This window comes from Chionomys nivalis, chromosome 8 (assembly GCF_950005125.1).
Source record: "Chionomys nivalis chromosome 8, mChiNiv1.1, whole genome shotgun sequence".
Taxonomy (NCBI): domain Eukaryota; kingdom Metazoa; phylum Chordata; class Mammalia; order Rodentia; family Cricetidae; genus Chionomys; species Chionomys nivalis.
In genome coordinates, this window is record NC_080093.1 from 29,001,059 (window position 1) to 29,020,021 (window position 18,963).

At 35.5% G+C, this 18,963-nt stretch overlaps 1 protein-coding gene across 5 annotated transcripts in view; it reads left to right on the forward strand.

The window, feature by feature from the left end:
• The window catches only part of Kiaa2026 (KIAA2026 ortholog), a 77,219-nt gene that overhangs the window by 3,702 nt on the left and 54,554 nt on the right, over positions 1-18,963 (forward strand). The window contains exon 1 of one of the 5 annotated variants that reach the window (XM_057777866.1): positions 15,371-15,468. The exons of the other annotated variants lie outside the window; for them this stretch is intronic. Within the exon in view, the coding sequence (XP_057633849.1) occupies positions 15,440-15,468 (29 nt within the window). The 5' untranslated portion in view covers positions 15,371-15,439. Of the gene's footprint in view, positions 1-15,370; positions 15,469-18,963 lie in introns of those variants that run through there. 5 annotated transcript variants of the gene reach the window in all.

The window sequence follows — 18,963 nt, forward strand, 5'->3', positions numbered from 1 at the left end:
AGAAGTTAAACTTATATTGTAAAGTTAATAAAAATATGTAGCTCTGATTTTTTTAAGCCAAAAGAAATAAAAGTTGCATTTTAGTAGTAAAAGTAATGTGATAGTCTCAAGTAGATAGTTTTGAATCTCTTGTGTTTTTGTACCAGTATACATGTATTTGATGTATGCAAACATTTTGTAAGTGCTAGACTATATTTGTAGATACAAAAAAATCTTATATATTAGCTTAAAATATGAGTCATAACTGAGTGTTTTGAGTGGGCAGAACTTGATGAAAACTACAGCTGCTGGAATATAAGTTAGATAAATAGATGTACTAGGGCAGTGTTCTACAGACTTCTTGTGTGTTTCAGGAAATAGATGACTTTGTAACTGTCTTAAAGTGATGTGTGCCATGTTTGTAATTAAGCCAGCATCACAGATTGTTTTCATTTATCTTCTGATGTGTATTTCTTAGACACCTAGTTAACTATTGTTTTTAAATGGTAAAGATTACTTTAAAGATGTTGCATATATGAAGCTGACAAGAAGGCTCAGTGGGTAAAGGCAGCTGCTGCCAAGTCTGAGAACATGAATTTAATCCCTGGAACTCGTGGTAGAGGGAGAGAATAGATTCCTGAAAGTTGTCCTCTTTCACTTGTGGGGACACACACACACCCTCCAAAAATAAATGTAAAAAAAAAAAAAAGAAACCTTTTTTTTTTTGAGCTGCTACACATAGTTGAGCCTTCCATTAAGCATTTGATGAGGTATAATAGGTAAAGAGGATGCCACATTATCATTAGAGAACAGCTGAGTGGTACTGGTGCTAGGAACATGTGTAACAGAACTGTTTCTTCATCCATACAGTAAAAATGTTAGACTATTTCTTTTTTTAAAAAAGATTTATTTATTTATTTATTATGTATTCAACATTCTGTCTCCATGTATGCCTGCACGCCAGAAGAGGGTGCCAGATCTCATTACAGATGGTTGTGAGTCACCATGTGGTTGCTGGGAATTGAACTCAGAACCTCTGGAAGAGCAGTCAGTGCTCTTAACCTCTGAGCCATCTCTCCAGCCCCTACAAATATTTCTTTAGTGAAGTTAGGCATTGTCCTTAAAATGAAAACATCAAAGCCGAGAGTGGTTTTGCTCACTTTTATTCCCAGCACCAAGGTGGATCTCTGTGAGTTTGAAGCCAGACTAGTCTACAAAGCAAGTTCCAGAACAGTCAGGTCTACACTGAAAAACCCTGTATCAAAAAAATCAACCGGGGGGGGGGATGAAAATATTAGTTCTTTGCCTCCAAGTGGTATGGAAACATTTAAAATAATACTTGTATATGATTATTATAATACTTGTATAATGGATATACAGAACAGAAATCTAAAGGAAATTGACTTAAAGCTAAGGGAGAGTAGGATGGCAAGTGAGGGGGAAGGAGAAGGGAAGAGAGTAGTTTAAAGCTGCTAGAGGGTTACACTTGAACTGATTCTTAAAGGAGCTGAATAATGGTCTTGGATTTTTCAGGAGTTATATGGGGACATTCCAGTACACTACAGTGAATGCAAGGCGTGAAACAGATTTCTAGAAAGCACAAATTATTCTGTATGCTTTAGTAGGGGTCTAAATCATATATCTATGCTGCAGGAAGCTATGTAGTATCTAGGAAGGGAAGAAAATATTAGAACCTAAGTAGACTCTTGTTTTGGCTTGTATCTTTGTGGCATTTATAGTAGTGCTAAATATAGAAACCTATAAACTAAATTCGTATATGTTGTTGAATTGTTTCTTTCAGAACTAGGATTGAGGCTTAGGTCTTGTTCTTTCAATTTCCAAAACCTAATTAAATGCTTGCATACATTCTGAATTGAGCTACAGATGTGTATATTTTTCCCCTAAAGTGACACCATATTTTTGAAAGACACAACATAATTTTTTAAGTAATTAATTTTAAAGCTATAATTTATACCACTTGTCTTAGTTTCTGTTGCTGTGTTAAAACATCGTGACCAATAGCAACTTGGGGAGGAAAGGTTTTATTTCATCTTACAGTTAAGGGAAATCAGGACAGGAACTCAAACAAGGCAGGAACTGAAGGAGAAGGCAGAGAGGAGTGCTGCATACCGACTTGCTCTCCATGGCTTGCTCAGCCAGCCTTTTTATACCTTCCAGGACCTTCTGCTCAGGGTGTCACTGCCCACAGTGAGCTGGTTTCTCTCACATCAATCTTCAGGCCAGGTTAGTGGGGGAATTTTCTAAACTCACGTTTCCATTTCTAAAATGATACTAGCTTATGTCAAGTTGACAATTAGCCAGGATTCTTTCCATCCCTTTGGACTTTCTTCTCTTTAGACAATGTGTGTATTTAGAAGGAATATCATTTAAGGCAACCAAGAAACACTAGTTAGCATTACAAATAGGGATTAAGCTCAGCATGGTAATGCACACCTTCAATCCCAGAATTCAAGAATTAGAGGACGGCTTGCTTTTATATATCTCTGTCTGTCAGTCTATCTGTCTATCTATCTATATTGAGATCTCTCTCTCTCTCTCTCTCTATATATATATATATATATATATATAAAACCACACTCGCACACACAAAATCTTTTAAAAGAAAGAGTTAGAAAAATGACAAATTTTAAGATTCTCTCAAAATTGATCAATGGAGGTATTTTTGAAGGTTTTAAGAATATTTTCATGGGCCTGAAAAGATTCAGTGGTTAAGAGGACTGACTTCTTCCAGAGGACCCAGGTTCAATTCCTAGCACCCACACGGCAGCATAAAAGTGTCTGTAATTCCAGTTCCATGGCGTCAACATGCTCACACAGACAAAACACCAGTGCACATAAAGTTAAAAATAAGTAAATCGTTTTTTAAAAGAAGAAAAGCCGGGCTGTGGTGGCGCTCGCCTTTAATCCCAGCACTTAGGAGGCAGAGGCAGGCGGATCTTTGTGAGTTTGAGGCCAGCCTAGGCTACAAGAGCTAGTTCCAGGACAGGCTCCAAAGCTACAGAGAAACCCTGTCTGTAAAACCTAAAAAAAAAGAAGAAGAAGAAAATAAAAAGAATATTTTCACATATAGTCCAAGAATAGCTTTTTCTAGTTTTAAAAGGTTGATGTTATAAAATATCCATCATTGATAACACTAATGAAGGTGAATTAAGATTTTTTGCATTTGGATATTTCAGATATTTTGATGAAAATAATCAAATGATTATTAAAATGATACATATATGAGTTAAAATATCTCTTAAAACTGGTTCTCAACCTTCCTAATACTTTAATTTTGTGGTGACTCCCAACTATAAAATTATTTTTACAGATACTTCATAACAGTAATTTCTCTACTGTTATGAATCCTAATATTATTATATGTGTTTTCCAGTGGTCTGTGAAAGGGTCATCCGACGTCCCCCAGGGGTCGAGACCCACAGGTAGAGAAATGCTGTCTTAAAATAGAGCTGAAGGTTGGTTTAGAAATTTCTTTTTAATTGGCAAAAAAATGTTTTCCTTGGAAACAGAAATATAAAAGAATCATAGCGGACAAAAGCCTCAAATTTTTAAAAATCAAGATGTCTAAGTGCAAGTAGTAATTGAATCAAAGTGAATTCTTTAGACTGATTTTAATACTGTCCTAAGTCAAATTTGAGGTTTGGTTGTTTTGACTAAGGCCGAAATTTAGAAATTGGTTGGAAATTTTGACAAGAGGCTTGTTTTGGGTAGTCCCACCAAGTTCTGTCGTTCTCTTTTATGAAAAAGTAGAAGGTTTATAGGAGCTCAAGAGAACCCAAAGTATAGAACTCCTTTTTATATATATTTAAACATTGGAGACTTTTGCCCTTTAGTAATAGAATCTGGACTTTCCTCTTGTTCAGAACTATAGAATATTAAGAGTTTGATATTGCATGTAATTCTATTATAATTATTATAATTGCCGTTTGTTTTAGAATAGTTTTATTCAGAAAAGGCCCTGAAAATGTTTAAATGTGGGATGAAAATAGAATTCAGTAAGACATTTATTGATCACTTCTTTTGTTCTAGGATTTGAGATCATTCCCTCTTTCCAAAAGATTTAAAAACACATGCCCAGGTGTGGTAAAAGGTAAAGCCTACTCTGTGATTATAAAATAGCTCCATTGACAGAACACTTAGATGGCATAATGCTGTATCACAGCCCTCATGCAGTTGCATGTCGCTCACTTTGTTTTTTCTCAAGGGTCCAAAAGGCTTAAGACAATTACAGGAGGAATCCCCTCCTGGAAGATAGTCTATCTAGACCTTATCTACCTCAACTTGAGAAAAGCAATTTCTTGATGGAGGTTGATTGGTAAATCTTGGCTTAGTTTGTAAATAAAGTACTCTGTGTGTTGTGTTCCACGGGCACATACTTTAGGATTACTGTGGTCACCTATGTTCTAGAGTGTTAGAGGTATGTAGAGGTAGTATAACTGGTATGGGGCAGGGGTGAAGTTTAAAATATCTTTCTATATTTTATTCAAGACATTGTAGTTTTGAGCTAGATGAAATTGATCTTATTGAATAAGTATTTGAACAGTACTAGATGATGCATAAAATCCTCTAGATATATTGGTAAGCATTGTCTTGTTCCTTCAAGGAGATACGTGAAGAAATCACGTGGATCTGGAGATAGGAGAGTACAGTATTGGACACGGATACCAAACCAAAGCTTCATATGAGAATTGATTTTCTTTATCAGTCTTTTGGGAGAGAAAAATTGTGGAAAATTGTAATATACCATATATTAAAAACTGGATAGCTTAATAGGAGGCTGCTAGTGAGGCTAGAAAGAGTATATTATAGTACCAATAAAAGGTATTATTTTCAGTACTGTAAACTTTATTGTCTAGAGTTTCTGTTTCACTTGAAAATATTGTAGATCTCATATAATAACATTGCCTTGGTAGAGCAGTGTTTCTTTACTTTCTAGCCTATTAGTATGTTTGTTTAAAATTCTTATTAAATTTCCTAATGTTTGTTTTGCTTTAGTTGGGAAAGACTAATAAATGTCAATAGTAAGTAATATTATCTACCCAAACCTTTGACTGTATCATCTTTCACCTAAGATTTGTAAAAGTTCTAGAATTACTCATGCTTGGGTCTTAGGATATTGGGTATTATTACTTTGAAACAAGAAAAATGAGCAAAATAATAATTGTGGTTATTGCCAAGTAGAAAGTTACTAGATTTATCTACCCACCCCCTTTCTTTTTCTTTCCATAGTCTCCTAAATGTCCTAAACTGACCTTGAATTCATTGTGTAGTCTCACAACACACCCAGTTTATGTAGTGCTGGGGTTTGTGTATGTTAGGCGGGCACTATGCCAACTGAACTACATCCTTAGCTCCTCTTAAAAACTTAAAAACGTATATTTATAATTTTGACTCAACTATATAGGTAAAAAGTAGTGTTGAATGTGAATAATCAGGGCAGTGATATATGTATGTATTTGTGACTTCATAGTAGAACTGTGGATATTTAATCTGTCTTTTTACTCTTAATTTTTCTGCAAAGGCATGTATTACAGTTTTATTTTTTAATTTTACTCAAAATAAAGTTTTCTAGATGTTTTAAAATTTTAGAATAGCTAGTAGGGCTAGAAAGAGGGCTCATCTGTTAAAGGCTAGACTCATAACCAAAAATAGAATAGCTAGTACTAAGGTAGAATCCGTATTTTACTGTCAAAGCTTTTGGGCCCAGACATCCAAAAGCATTTTTATATAGAAATATCTTTTCTGATAGTATTTTATGCCTTTACAGATGTTAGTGAGTGAGTCTTAGAGTCCACATTTGCTCATTTGATATGGGATCCACTAAAATATTAAAAAGTAGTGAATGTAGAAGATAAAACTGCTTCCTCTTATAAATGTTGCTCATCTGTGAGGTTTGTCTTTTGTGTTAAAAATCAGTGAAAAGCAGTGCTAAGAGATAAAACACAGAAAGTGTTTGAAGTGGTGATTTAGAGCATGAAATGTGCTTGGGATTTTCTTTTCCCAAAGGATAGCCTTCTTCAGATACATCTCGTTTGTTAAGGATGAAATTTGTAAAGACTACAGACTTAGTTTGCAAAAGCTTGAAGGTTAGCTATGTTAGCAACTGAAAAAATTTCTCATCCAACCCAGTCTAACAAAGAAGAGTTATCATATGATTTTTTTTTGTATGTAGAATGGTGGGGGACGTATCATGAAAGTAAAAGTTGGATTATTAGGCATGTGAAAGGTAGAAATGGAGAGTCAGAGATGATGGGATGGACTTGGGCAAGTACACCGTATTCATATATGGAAATGTCACAATGAAACTCCCTTGTACAATTAATATATGCTGACAAAAATAATTTTTAAGAGGAAAAAAATTGGGGTGGAGAGATGGCTCAGTCAATAAATGCCTTCCCTGGAAGGACACATGAGGACCTGAGTTTGGATCTTCAATGCTTTTGTAAAGGCTGGATATGATGGCACTGGGAGGGAGGGAGGGAGGCACGGAGGCACGGAGGCACGGAGACACAGAGAGGCAGGCAGGTCCTCAGGACTTTCTGGCTAGCCAGTGTAGCCAACTGGTAAACTCTGGGTTCAGGGAGAGTCCCTGCCTCAAAACAGAAGGTAGAAAGGGTTGGAGAGATGGCTTGGTGGTTAAGATCACCCAGAGAACCCAGGTTTGATCCCAAGCACGTTCATGATGGTTCTGCAAGCATCCCTAACTCTAGTTCCAGAAGATCCAATGTTCTTTCGTGGTTTTCGTGGGCCCCAGGTCTGCACATTTTGCACAACATGCATGCAGGTAAAACAGTTATAGAAGCCGGGCGGTGGTGGCGCACGCCTTTAATCCCAGCACTCGGGAGGCAGAGGCAGGCGGATCTCTGTGAGTTCGAGACCAGCCTGGTCTACAAGAGCTAGTTCCAGGACAGGCTCCAAAACCACAGAGAAACCCTGTCTCGAAAAACCAAAAAAAAAAAAAAAAAAAAAAACAGTTATAGACATAAAATAAAGTAAGTCTTGCTAAAATAGTAAAATGGGGAGTTATGGAGAAACAGCCAGCCTTGCATGTCTGCACTAACTCATACGTATGCACAAACATGCACATATATACAATTTCTTTAAAGGAAGAAATTACAGTTTACTAGCATAGTATATGACTTTTGTAGTAATATATGTTTTCAGCCTTTTTGGTTGACATTAAAAAAAACTTTTCCACAAAATATGTACTCAGAACACTATTTTCCCAGGAGCATCTTATGTTTTGTCTTTATTTTTTATATTTATTTCTTACTACATCTATTTATTTGTATGTTTATGTGTATTTGTGCATACATACACAGCAATAAGCTTTTAGAGGTCAGAGAACAGCTTGAGGAAGTCAGCTCTTTTTATTATGTGTGTCCTAAGAATCAATCTCAGGTCATCAGACTTACCTGCCAAACAGTCTTACTGGCTCATATTTTTGTTTTTAAATTGCCTTCAGACAGGCCTGATTACTTAGGCCTATAAATTCCAGCACCTGGAAGGTCAAATAGACTAAGCTGTTCAAGGCCTGCTAGGCTCTATGAGACCCTACGCTGGAAAAAAAAGAAAAAAAAAAAAAAACTGAAACAAAATACTATACCAGATGTGGTGGAGCATACTTTAGATTGTAGTGCTTGATCATGGAGACAGGCAAAAAAATCCAAAAATCTAGAAAACAAAAAATTTTCTTTAGAAATATTGCTAAATAAATAATTACTAGAAAGACAATTCAGAGTATTTTCTCAAGTTTGTCCTAAAAAGGAAGAGTCCACGTCATTTCACATAGAATGCAACAGGCTGTTTAAAACTCTCATTGCATACTTTTCTGCTACAGTTGTTTTCAAATATCTGGATATTTTATATTTGAAGATGAAGATATTAGAAAATAACAAAGCTGAAGACATGTTTAATATTTGCTTTGAATATTTGTGTTTGTACTTGGAATATACTACAAATACATTCACCCTTATTTTCCTTTCTGATACTGCCTTATCTAGAATTTCCTAACCGTCCTTTCTTAATAATTTTCCTCTTCCGGGTCATTATCACCTTTAAAGTGCTTTGTTCTTTTTTTTTTTTAAATTTATTTATTTATTTATTTATTATGTATACAATATTCTGTCTGTGTGTATGCCTGAAGGCCAGAAGAGGGCGCCAGACCTCTTTACAGATGGTTGTGAGCCACCATGTGGTTGCTGGGAATTGAACTCAAGACCTTTGGAAGAGCAGGCAATGCTCTTAACCACTGAGCCATTTCTCCAGCCCCCAAGTGCTTTGTTCTTAATAGGTTGTTATTTTGTTTCATTTTGCAACCTAACACATAATGCGTATGTGTTCAGTTTGTTATAGATAAGCTATTTCTCTATAATCTATTTCTCTCCACTCAGTAGAATATAAACTGTGAATACAGGGACATTTTCTACTTGGTTTGCTGCTACTTTTGTGAATATCACTTGAAACTAAAAAGTAGGTACCTCTTTAAGAACAAAAGAATTCTGTGATTACTTTTTAGGTTGAAAAAAGGCTCTATAAGCCTCCATATGAGGGAGACCTCAAGGAATGTTTACAGTTTTAGAAACCTTATTAAATTTAAGTTTGAGGTTAGATCTGCCTGGACAGTTGAGTGAGAGCCTACCTGGGATGATTGGGGTAGCAAGTGATACTGAATTTGTCTTCTTTGTATAAGTGCTGGTGGGTTCAGCTGTCCATACTACAGAAAGAGAATGAGAGGGAGAAATAACTGTGTATATAACAAAATGTAGTATGAACTGGAGGTGGTGGTATTGCTTTCAATACCAGCACTTTAGAGACGGAAGCATGAGGATCTTAAGCTTGATACCAGCATGAGCTATGCAGCGAGACCCTATCTTAAAAAGAGAAGAGAAAGAAAGTAGAGTATGGTTAATGTGGGCTAGAGTCTAGACTGAATAAAAAGGAGAAAATGAGCTGAAGTAGCACTCGTTTCTCCCTGCATCCTGACTGTGGATCCAGTGTGACCTGGCCTGCCTTGATAGACTGTTTCTTCAAACTGTGAGCCAGATACCTCTCATTTCATTAAAGTGCGCTTTCCAGGGATTTCCTCACATAAATAAGTAACTGATAGAGCTGCTAAGAAAGAAAAGAAAACCACTTTGACTGAGTCAGCTCGACTCATTACAAACTAAGGTGATTCCATCAGTCATGCCATTATGATTTTGAAAGAATTAAAACTATACCTTACAATTTTTTGATATTTCATGCCATATAAAATTAGCTAGTTTTTTTTAAGAGTTTTCACTACTTCATTCTGATTTGTAACAGTACTCTCATGGCTAGTTTATCAGTCTAGGACAGCGGTTTTCAACCTTCCTAATACTGTGACCCTTTAATATGGTTCCTCATTTAGGTGATCCCAGCCATAAAATTATTTTCATTACTACTTCAAAACTGTAATTTTGCTGCTGTTATGAATTGTAATGTAAATGTCTGATACACAGGATTTCTGATATGCAAACCCTGAGAAAGTCATTTGATTCCCAAAGGGATTATGACGCACAAGTTGAGAACCACTGGTCTAGAGCAAGCAATAGAAAAAGAGCCTGTCTTGGTTGCCTTTAATATACAAAATCCCAAAAAAGGTTTTGAAATACATTTTGACATAATGTTTTAACACTAGTTAACATTTATTGTCACTGCTGCCTTGTTTGAAGGGCTTCACATACATTGTTATTCCCATAGCGCTTAAGATACTTATTAAGAGGCCACAGACATGACTCAGACTAAAAGCACTAACTGCTTTTGCAGAGGATTCCAGTTCAGTTCCCAGCACCCACATCAGGTGACTCAAAACCGTCTGGAACTCTAGTTCTGGGGGATCCAGTACCACTGTCTGGCATCTTAGGGCACTGACACACATATGGTACACATGAATACATGCAGGTACTCACATCTATAAAACAAAATCTTGAAAAAAGATAGTTATTGATTTCATGAGCTATTTTACAATTGGAAAAATTGGGGCACTAAAAGATTAGTTTGCCCAAACTAATTAGTGGCAGAACCTGAATATGACTGCAGGTGGTTTGGATTAAAAGCCAGCATTTAACCACTGGGCTGTATTGCCAAAAAATGTAGGGATTGAGAAAAAGGAGTCTTTTCTACTGAGACAGACTGGGAAGGAAAAGATTATAAGGAATGTCAAGGAACATAGGCCAGTTAGAGACTTAGGGCTGTAGGATTGACAGTATTTGCGATATTACTTAAAAAATAACATAGGCAAGGTGTGGTGGCACATGCTTTTAATGCTAGCACTTCAGAGGCCAAGGGAAAGATCCCTGAGTTCGAGAGCAGCCTTCTGCTCTCTGCATAGTGAGTTTTAGGCTAGCTAGAATTACACAGTGAGACCATGTTTCAAAAAGCCAAACCAACAGCTAAACATATAAAATAACTATTAAGGAAATCTAAAGAAAGTGATTGAAATATGTCTAATGTGTGTTGAGTAATTGGCAATCCAGTGATTAATGTTTGCATTGTTAATTGTTTATTAATTTAAGAAATAGCATGTGTATCTGCTAGCAAAAGCTAAATGGTATAAGAAGAAAGTAAAGTTTTTCTAAGACGTCTCCCTGACTAGGGAGTTAAGTGCTTATTGTATAAGCTAAGAACGTCAGCACCCACATAAAAACTGGGTGTGACAATGTATTCCTGTAATCCTAGTATTGGGAAGCAGATATGGGAGGGTGCTGGGGAGCTCAACAGACCAACCAGTCTAGCCAGTTAGTGAGCTCCAGGTTCAGGGAGAGATCCTGTTTTAGAAAATAAGGAGGAGACAATTGAGAAATAGACCAGATGTGAGCTTCTGCTCTCCACAGCCCTACACACAGGCATGGCACTTGACAGATGTGTAGTGCCCACACATGCACTCTTAAATAAGTAAATAGTGTCTTCCTTTACCAGTCATAGGGTCTCTTCCTGATTTGAGACCACAATTGTTTCCTGTATCTGATTGGTATCTAATAACTGTTTCAGACATGTTCAAACCTGTATTTGTGGCTTGTTTTGTTATGGTAGTGGTTATAGTTTTACTGTTGATAAACTTGTGTAGCTGTGGCCAAAAAACCTTTGTTTTTCAAGTTTCTTTCCAGTTCATTTCCCTTATTAAAAAATATCAGTTCTGAGTTTGTGTATTTCTAATGTTGCCACTTAAGTTTAGGCCATTACCATTTTTTACCTGTAGTTTTCTAATTTCAGCTTTTTCCTTTGAGATCATTTTCTGCCATCAGCCATTTAAAAATATACATTAAGAGAAATCAATAAGTACTTTTACAGATAAATGCTTCACTAGCATTTTGAGTATATTAAAGAATTTAATCTATTCTTCCTACATACCTGCCAGACCACCGACACACCAACCCTTTCCACTTTCCATTATTCATTTGGTGTTTGGGGGAGTGTGCTCTGGTTCTAGAGTACAGGTCAGGTGACAAGTTGGGGTTCTTTCTCTCCTTCCACCACATGAGTTCTGGGGATCAAACTTGGGTCATTAGGCTTGACAGCAAGCACTTTACATGCTGAGCCATCTCATCATCCCTAAACCATGGCCTTTGTACTTAGTCTTTATTTTGAAGATATACTTCTAAGTTGTTTTTTACTATTTTGATTTGTTTTTGCATGTTTGGCTCCCCTGTTGCTTCCTCAGAGAAATTATTCTTGACTGAACCAAGAGTATATAACTTAGAAATTGTGTATATGTTTGCTTACTTTGATTTTATATATCTTTGCTATAGTAGTTGTACCAGTACTTAGCCACACTACCTATAAGCATTTTACTAATGTTGAATAAAAGCATAAATAAAATGAAATAAATTAATGAGTATGTCTAGGATTTATTAGTCAAAAAATGAAGTTGAATTCCAGCAGTTTTGTTATTCTCGTGTGTAGCCAGTTGTTGCAACATCTTTATGATAACATCTGTAGTGTATTTTTAACTCTCCACTCTGTTGCTGATCTTTATTTGTTGATATATTCCTTTATTTTTATGACTTTAAATTTATTTGTGTGTGTGTGTGTGTGTGTGTGTGTGTGTGAGAGAGAGAGAGAGAGAGAGAGAGAGAGAGAGAGAGAGAGAGAGAGAGAGAGACAGAGAAAGACTGTACATACATGTGCACTCTGCTCTGCTCACATGTGTATGGAGGCCAGAGAACAACTTGGGTGTCATCCCGGGAACACTGCCCACCTCTTTTGAGACAGGCTTAGACTAGTTGACTAACAAGCCCCAGGGATCCTCCTGTCTTCACAGTATTGGGATTACAGGTATATATTGTCCCACCCACATTTTCTTACCTGGGTTTTCATGATTGAACTTAGGCCCTCGTGTTTGTAAAGCAAGTGCTTTTTACTAATTGAGCCACTTCTTCAGCCCCTAAAATCCTTTACTATCTTGTAAAAATGGGTCTTCTGCCAAGACAAGTTGATTATTTTTTTTTTCCCCTGAAGTTGCTTTTGTTCTGTTTTTCCATAGCAAGTGTATCTTTTTAGTAACTCAATGGATTCAGCTTTGTAAAAACTCTTGTTTTGGTTCATTGGCATAAGATACATATGAGAAAACTGTACAGATTACTGGTTTGTACAGAATAGAAATGATACTGTTCACACTTGTGAAATGAAAGAGGAAACGAACAGTTGAGGTGTTGCGTATTTTCTGTAGATATCACAATATTCAGTTGTCAGATCCTCCTAATTTCTTTTTTGTTTTGTTTTGTTTTGTTTTTTCAAGACAGGGTTTCTCTGTGGTTTTGGAGCCTGTCTTGGAACTCGCTCTTGTAGACCAGGCTGGTCTCGAACTCACAGAGATCTGCCTGCCTCTGCCTCCCAAGTGAGATCCTCCTAATTTCAATTTTGTTTTTAACTTTGCTAGGTTCCTTTCTTTGTTAGGACTTGTTACTTTGTTATATGTTGTCAAAGGCAAAACTTGGTAGGTTTTCCTCTGTGTCTTTGTGTAATTATCTAAATCTGAAAGTTTCGCAAATTTGTAGTGTTTCAAAGCCTTATTGCTTGCTGCCTGGTATATATAGAGAAGAGCCAGGGCCAGGATTATAAGGTATCTATCTACTTGCCTCAAGTATCTTTGAGATAGCACCAACATATTTGGGCAATGAGTTACTAACTCACTCAGTAATGAGCTTATTTATGTTCTGCCTACACTGAGATCTTTTGAATTTTTCTGTGTGGCAAGAAATAGCCCTAAGTAGTAGTAATATGTTTGGGAGAGCAGCAGCCCTAGCTAACTAAAAACCAACTTGTCAAAGTTGGTAAGACATTTTTCAAACACTTTTTAAAAATAAAAGTAGAGAACTTTTTAACCAACAAATCTTAAATTGAAGTAAACAAAATCAAGACATAGATTTAATCTAAGAAAAATGTGTGGTTTGAAAAAATTACAGTAGTCCATCTTCAGTTTAGAATAGTATGTTTATTTATCTGCTGCTGTTTCAGAAAATGTCTAAGACATAGAAATGTTTAGCTTCAAGGGTCTTTGCATTTAGTTCCTACTCAGGTTGTCTTGACTTTTACTAATTAATGATTGATGCCTTCTTTCTCAATCTTTGGCTTTTACTTTGTTCTGTCTCAGTCCTTTTTGGAAAATTAAGAGTTTAGATTATTTAACAGTTAAACTTTTGGTCTCTTTTTTGCATTTTTAAATTATTCCTTAACCCATCTTTGCAGTGTTCTTTTGCTATTTTTTTCTTGTATTTGTAGGTAATTCTTGTTGTTATGCCTTTAGAGTTTATATTTCTGTGTTTAGTGCTCTAGATACATTATTTTCCATGGCATTCCTTACTATAAGATTCTTAGATCAGTATTTTAAGACCTCCTTCCCTTTTAAAAAATAGTTTATTTCTGTTTACAGAACTTTTCTAGTTAGTTATACAACTGCTACCTCAAAACTGTTAACTATTTCTCACCCAAATCTCATTGTTTTCCTTTTGAACTTTCATTTTTTTAGGTTTTTGTTGGTATGGTCACCATTGTTTCAACCTGAATATATTTATCATCTTTGATATTTATGCCTTTAATTCCATATATATAAATTGTCAATATGTTCATTGTTAAATCTTTATTGTTTAGTAGATATCTGAATGCATTTGAATTGTATGGATGGATATTCCCTCTACTTTTCTATCCCCAAAAGTGTTAATTGTGTTAAGTTACAGTTAATGGATATTTTCAAGGGGAGTGGCTGTTTTTAATCAGACTTGGACATGATTTTATGCTAAAGGAGCACACAGAAGAATTCATGAAATACAGATACTAAAAACCTGTGAAACAATTGGTTTTGGATCAGAGATATTTTCACTGAAACATTAAGACATGCCTAAATTCAGATAGCCTTGGTTTTTCAAAAGCAGAAAATAATGAATATCTTACTTAAGAACTACCTTACTAAGTTGGGTCTTTTACATATGATAGTGTTCAAAGTGTATTTTATGAAGAACAACAGAGATGATCTTAGTACAGATTGAACTCAGCTGTTAGTAGCTGGAAGAAAAACTGTAAGGTTTTGTTTTGTTATCAGCAGTAGTGCTTTAGTATAGTAGTAGAAGTATGAGCAGAGGGACTTTAAGCTAAGAGTTAAGAGAAGCTACATGCAAGGACAATAAGAAAAGTTGTTAATACATTTTGAGTTCCACCTTCTTTTCATGACTAGTGAAAAGAAGCTGAATTATGTTTGAGCAAATGAAAGTCAAGACAAGATACTACTCTGCTGAGCTAAGAATTTAAGGGGAGTAGGAATAATGATTGAGGCAACAAAAGAGAAAGAACAAATAAGTAATAGTTTGTGATTAGTGCTTTCTTGCAGATTTTTTTTCCTGAAAAAAAAATCTTGGATATTAAGTAGCTTAAAGATGAAAGCAGTGGTCCCCAAACTTGGGTGTTTTTTTTTTTTAATTTTTAGGAAAAAATGAGTGTGTATACTATAGTATGTTTATACTTATTTATAAATTGCATTTAAGAATTTCTAAACATTAATAATACAAAAATTTTACGAGAGCATTCTGGTTTGTTTGTCAAGGTTTGGTTTAATATTTGACTGTTGAGATATTTGAAAAACTTCTATGCTAGGTTTATTTGGATACTGGATTTTGATGATTGGTGAAGCTCAGAACTCATAAAGATACTAATATTTAGAGTACACTGCCAGCCACAATGACTACGTTGTTTATCTCTCAAATGTGCCTAAGTTTTTGTTGAAGTCCTAGTAAATTCTGTCTTTTCTAATTTCATTCAGTTCTTGAAAACTAATACTCAGGTTGTGCTGTGCTGTTAGTCATCATATGCTTTTCCAAATCAATCTCCACCCTTGTATACTCTGCTCTGTGCCCCAGGAGGCTGATTTCTAAGGACTGCATCAACTGGTCTGCCTTGTCCCCTGACTTCTGATTGGGTTCAGCCAATGGAAGGCACTGACAGGAGGACCAAGAGGTAGGAATATTTACTTTAACATCTTCCTCTTTCCTGACCTTCAGGTTGTCAGTAACTATGCTCAGTCATTATGTGATTCTCTTCTTTAGTTATAGCTCTCTTGGTCTGGTAACTATTCCCCATTCCCTTCAGTTCCTCTTTTAGGCTTACAATTGGAATAACTCCTTGTGGTTGATCCAAGAACACTTCATCATTTCTTCCTCTTTTCTTAGCCTTGCCTGCCATTTGTAAATAGTCTCTGCGTCGATTATCATTCAGTCTTTTACATGACCTTTCTTGCTAGGACCTTGGGGCTTATAGGGTTGTAGTTGAATTTTAATGTTTTTTTTTAAACGAACTGAGGTAACAAAGTGAAACTTTTCACTTAGAATATTAAATAAATTAGGTAATTTTATTTCTAGATTATAACTGTATATTGTGTGTGTGTGTGTGTATGCGCGTACGTGTGTGTGTGTATTGAGGATTGAACCCATGGCCTTGTGCATGCTAAATATGTTATCTACTTTTGAGCTCTACTTCCATACAAATAGTTGTACTATTAATGACATTCACATTGTTTTTAATAGTAACAACCAAAAAACCCTGACATGATAATGGAAACATTCCTAAATACCTATTTTTAGTAGGTGGCAGTATCTGTTTGTATTGATTTTAAGTAAATATCAAGTATATTTTATATTAGTTTTAAGTATTGATTATTTAACATCAATTTGCTTTTTGTTGATACTTGTTTCAGTAATTGTAAGTAGAATTTAGCCTCTGAACTCTGAAATTCAGGATGTATTAGCATAGAAATTTTATGCCTTAAAGGAAAAAAAACAGTAGAAATGATGACACAAACTCACCTATAATTATTGCTAAGGTTTTGTGTATAGTTGGCAGTATATTATCTTCAAACTACTGACATTGATTTCATCAATAATTTTCCTCATAGGAAGAAAAGAACTTGGTTTCTTGTTGGTTTTATTTATTTGTTTGTTTGTTTTTTAAGGGAAGGCTTACTTTAGTGTGTTTATATAGTCCTTGATTGTGTGACAATTCCTGTATGGAGATGAGGTGAGATTTTATATTACTTTATGGTATTTTATTCTCTTATGAATAAAAACCAAATAACACATTTAATCGGGACTCTTACTGTAGACAAATACATCGATTGGAGTTTTAAATATATTTGTAACTGAAAAATGTGAAACAACTTGGCTCATAGCCTTTCGAAGATATTTAAACATGTATTCACACATATATATACACCTATTTATTATAGTTTGCAGTCATAAAGTGCACTTAATAAGGGGAGAAAGGCCCTTATATTTCTGGCTCTTTCCTTCTGGTTGGGGAATAGATAATTATTTTTTTAAATTTAAAATTTTTTCATACAATATATTTTGATCATATTCATCCCCTTCCAGATCTTCCCCACCTCCTTCAAACCCAATTTTATGTTCTTTTTCCTCCCTTCCTCTTTAAAAAAACAAAATCAAGAAACAGGTACATACATACATAAAACACATATAAAAATAGAAACCAAATTATTCAAGCAAAAGACCATAATGCAAAAAAAAAAAAAAAAAAGCCCAAACAAAGCAAAATGAGACACGTCTTCAGAAAAAAATACTATTGAATCTGTTTTGTGTTGTCCAGTTTCTCTTGGGCTTGGAGCCTACCTTGAAGTGCTAGCAGATATCAATTGCAGATAGCTTCTTGATTGGGGATGGGAGCCCATTTTTCTCTCAGTGCTGGGACCCTGTCTGAATTGAGCCCATATGGGCTTTGTGTGTGCTTCCATAGTCTCTGAGTTTTTGTATTTTTCAGTCTTGTTGTGTCTGGAAGACACTGTTTCCTTGGAGTCATCCATCACCTCTGGCTCTTACAGTCTTTTCACCTCCATTTTGCATAGACCCTGAGCTTTTTCGGGAGATTGGGTGGGGGGAGGGTAGACAATTATTAAATAAATTATTAAATAAATATTAACACAGTATGGTGATAAGTAAAATAAAGACAAAGAAATCAATATAAGGACATGGAGTGCTAGGGAAGCTGTTACTATACATTACAATCAGAGAAAACCTCTCGGACTTGGTGCCTTTGAAACTTGGTTCAAATGATAGACCTACATGTGAATGTCTGTGGAAGAGTATGTTTATGGAAGAAGAATGATGCACAAAGACTCTAGGGAAATAGATGTGTTGGTGTGGCTCCAGAATAGATAGAAGACTGACTAGAATGCAGAAAGCAAAGACTTAGAAATGCGAAGAGAGGCCTTGAGGTAAGGACCATATCACACCAGGTCTTAGAGGTTAAAAGAATGTCAGATGTGTTCTAAGTATGACTAAAAGATTTTAGAGGAGACAGCAAGGTAATGGCATACTCCAACTAGCTTTTGAAAGTATTGCACAGATTTGTGTATTGGTAGAGTAGAATGAAAGGAAAAAAACGTTGTCATGAAGAATTTGTAGTAATCTAGGTTAAGAGTTTGGACTCATGTATACACAGGCACACATGCTTCTAGATGCCGTTTATATTTGTGATGTTTGTAGGTTAAGTATTTTATTTAAAAACTTTTTTGTACAACATATAATGATGTCTTTTTTATTGAGTGCATATACACGTACCTGGTCTTTTAGATGAATGGTACATTAACTAATGTAATCTGCCCCTTGGGGATGGCTCAGCAGGTAAAGGTACTTGCTACCAAGTTTAATAACCAGAGTTCCTTTCTTGGAACTCCCATGGTGGAAGGAAGGAACCAATTTTCTGAAGTTGTCCTCTGACCTCCACATATACCTGCCTGTGTACACAGACAATAAATAAATAAATGTAAAATTTTGTTTAGAGGCAGAAAGAACATACTGACACTTGAAAGCAGTCTCCTAATCACTACAGACATAGTGAAATGTTGCCCCCCCAGTACACAATAAAAGTAAAATTTTAATTAAAAAATTAATTTTTACAAAAGGGTAACAGTAGCCTAAAATAGCACAGCAAATGATGAACCAAATTCCTCACTGTTAAAAAAACTAATGTTCTTATCCTGTGAGGAGCTAAATCAGTTAGTGCCATCTCCTTGTAACAGAGAACAGAACAGTAGTTTAGTGGGCTCTATTCATGGGACCCAGATGCCAGTGAAGGTAAGAGTGGTAAGTTACCCTCATTTATAATGGTAAACTGCTGTGGACACAATGCAAGAAGGGAGGGAATGGTATATCTTACGGTGTTTTAAAGGGTTGTGTTTCAGTGAACTTTTTGACGCTTTTTAGGAAAATGGAAATATAGCCATAGCCAATATTTAATTCATATAAATTCTTTGTGTGTGTGTGTGTGTGTGTAACGGTTTGTTTAAACAGAGGGAATGTAGATTTATTAAGAAAAAGTAAGAAAAGAACATTCAAGAGTGGGAGGGGCTCCAAGGGAGAAAAATCCTCATATAAATTATTATGTAGTATTTTGCGTGATTACCTTTAGAACTGACTTAAATTCACCATTGTAGAAATAACA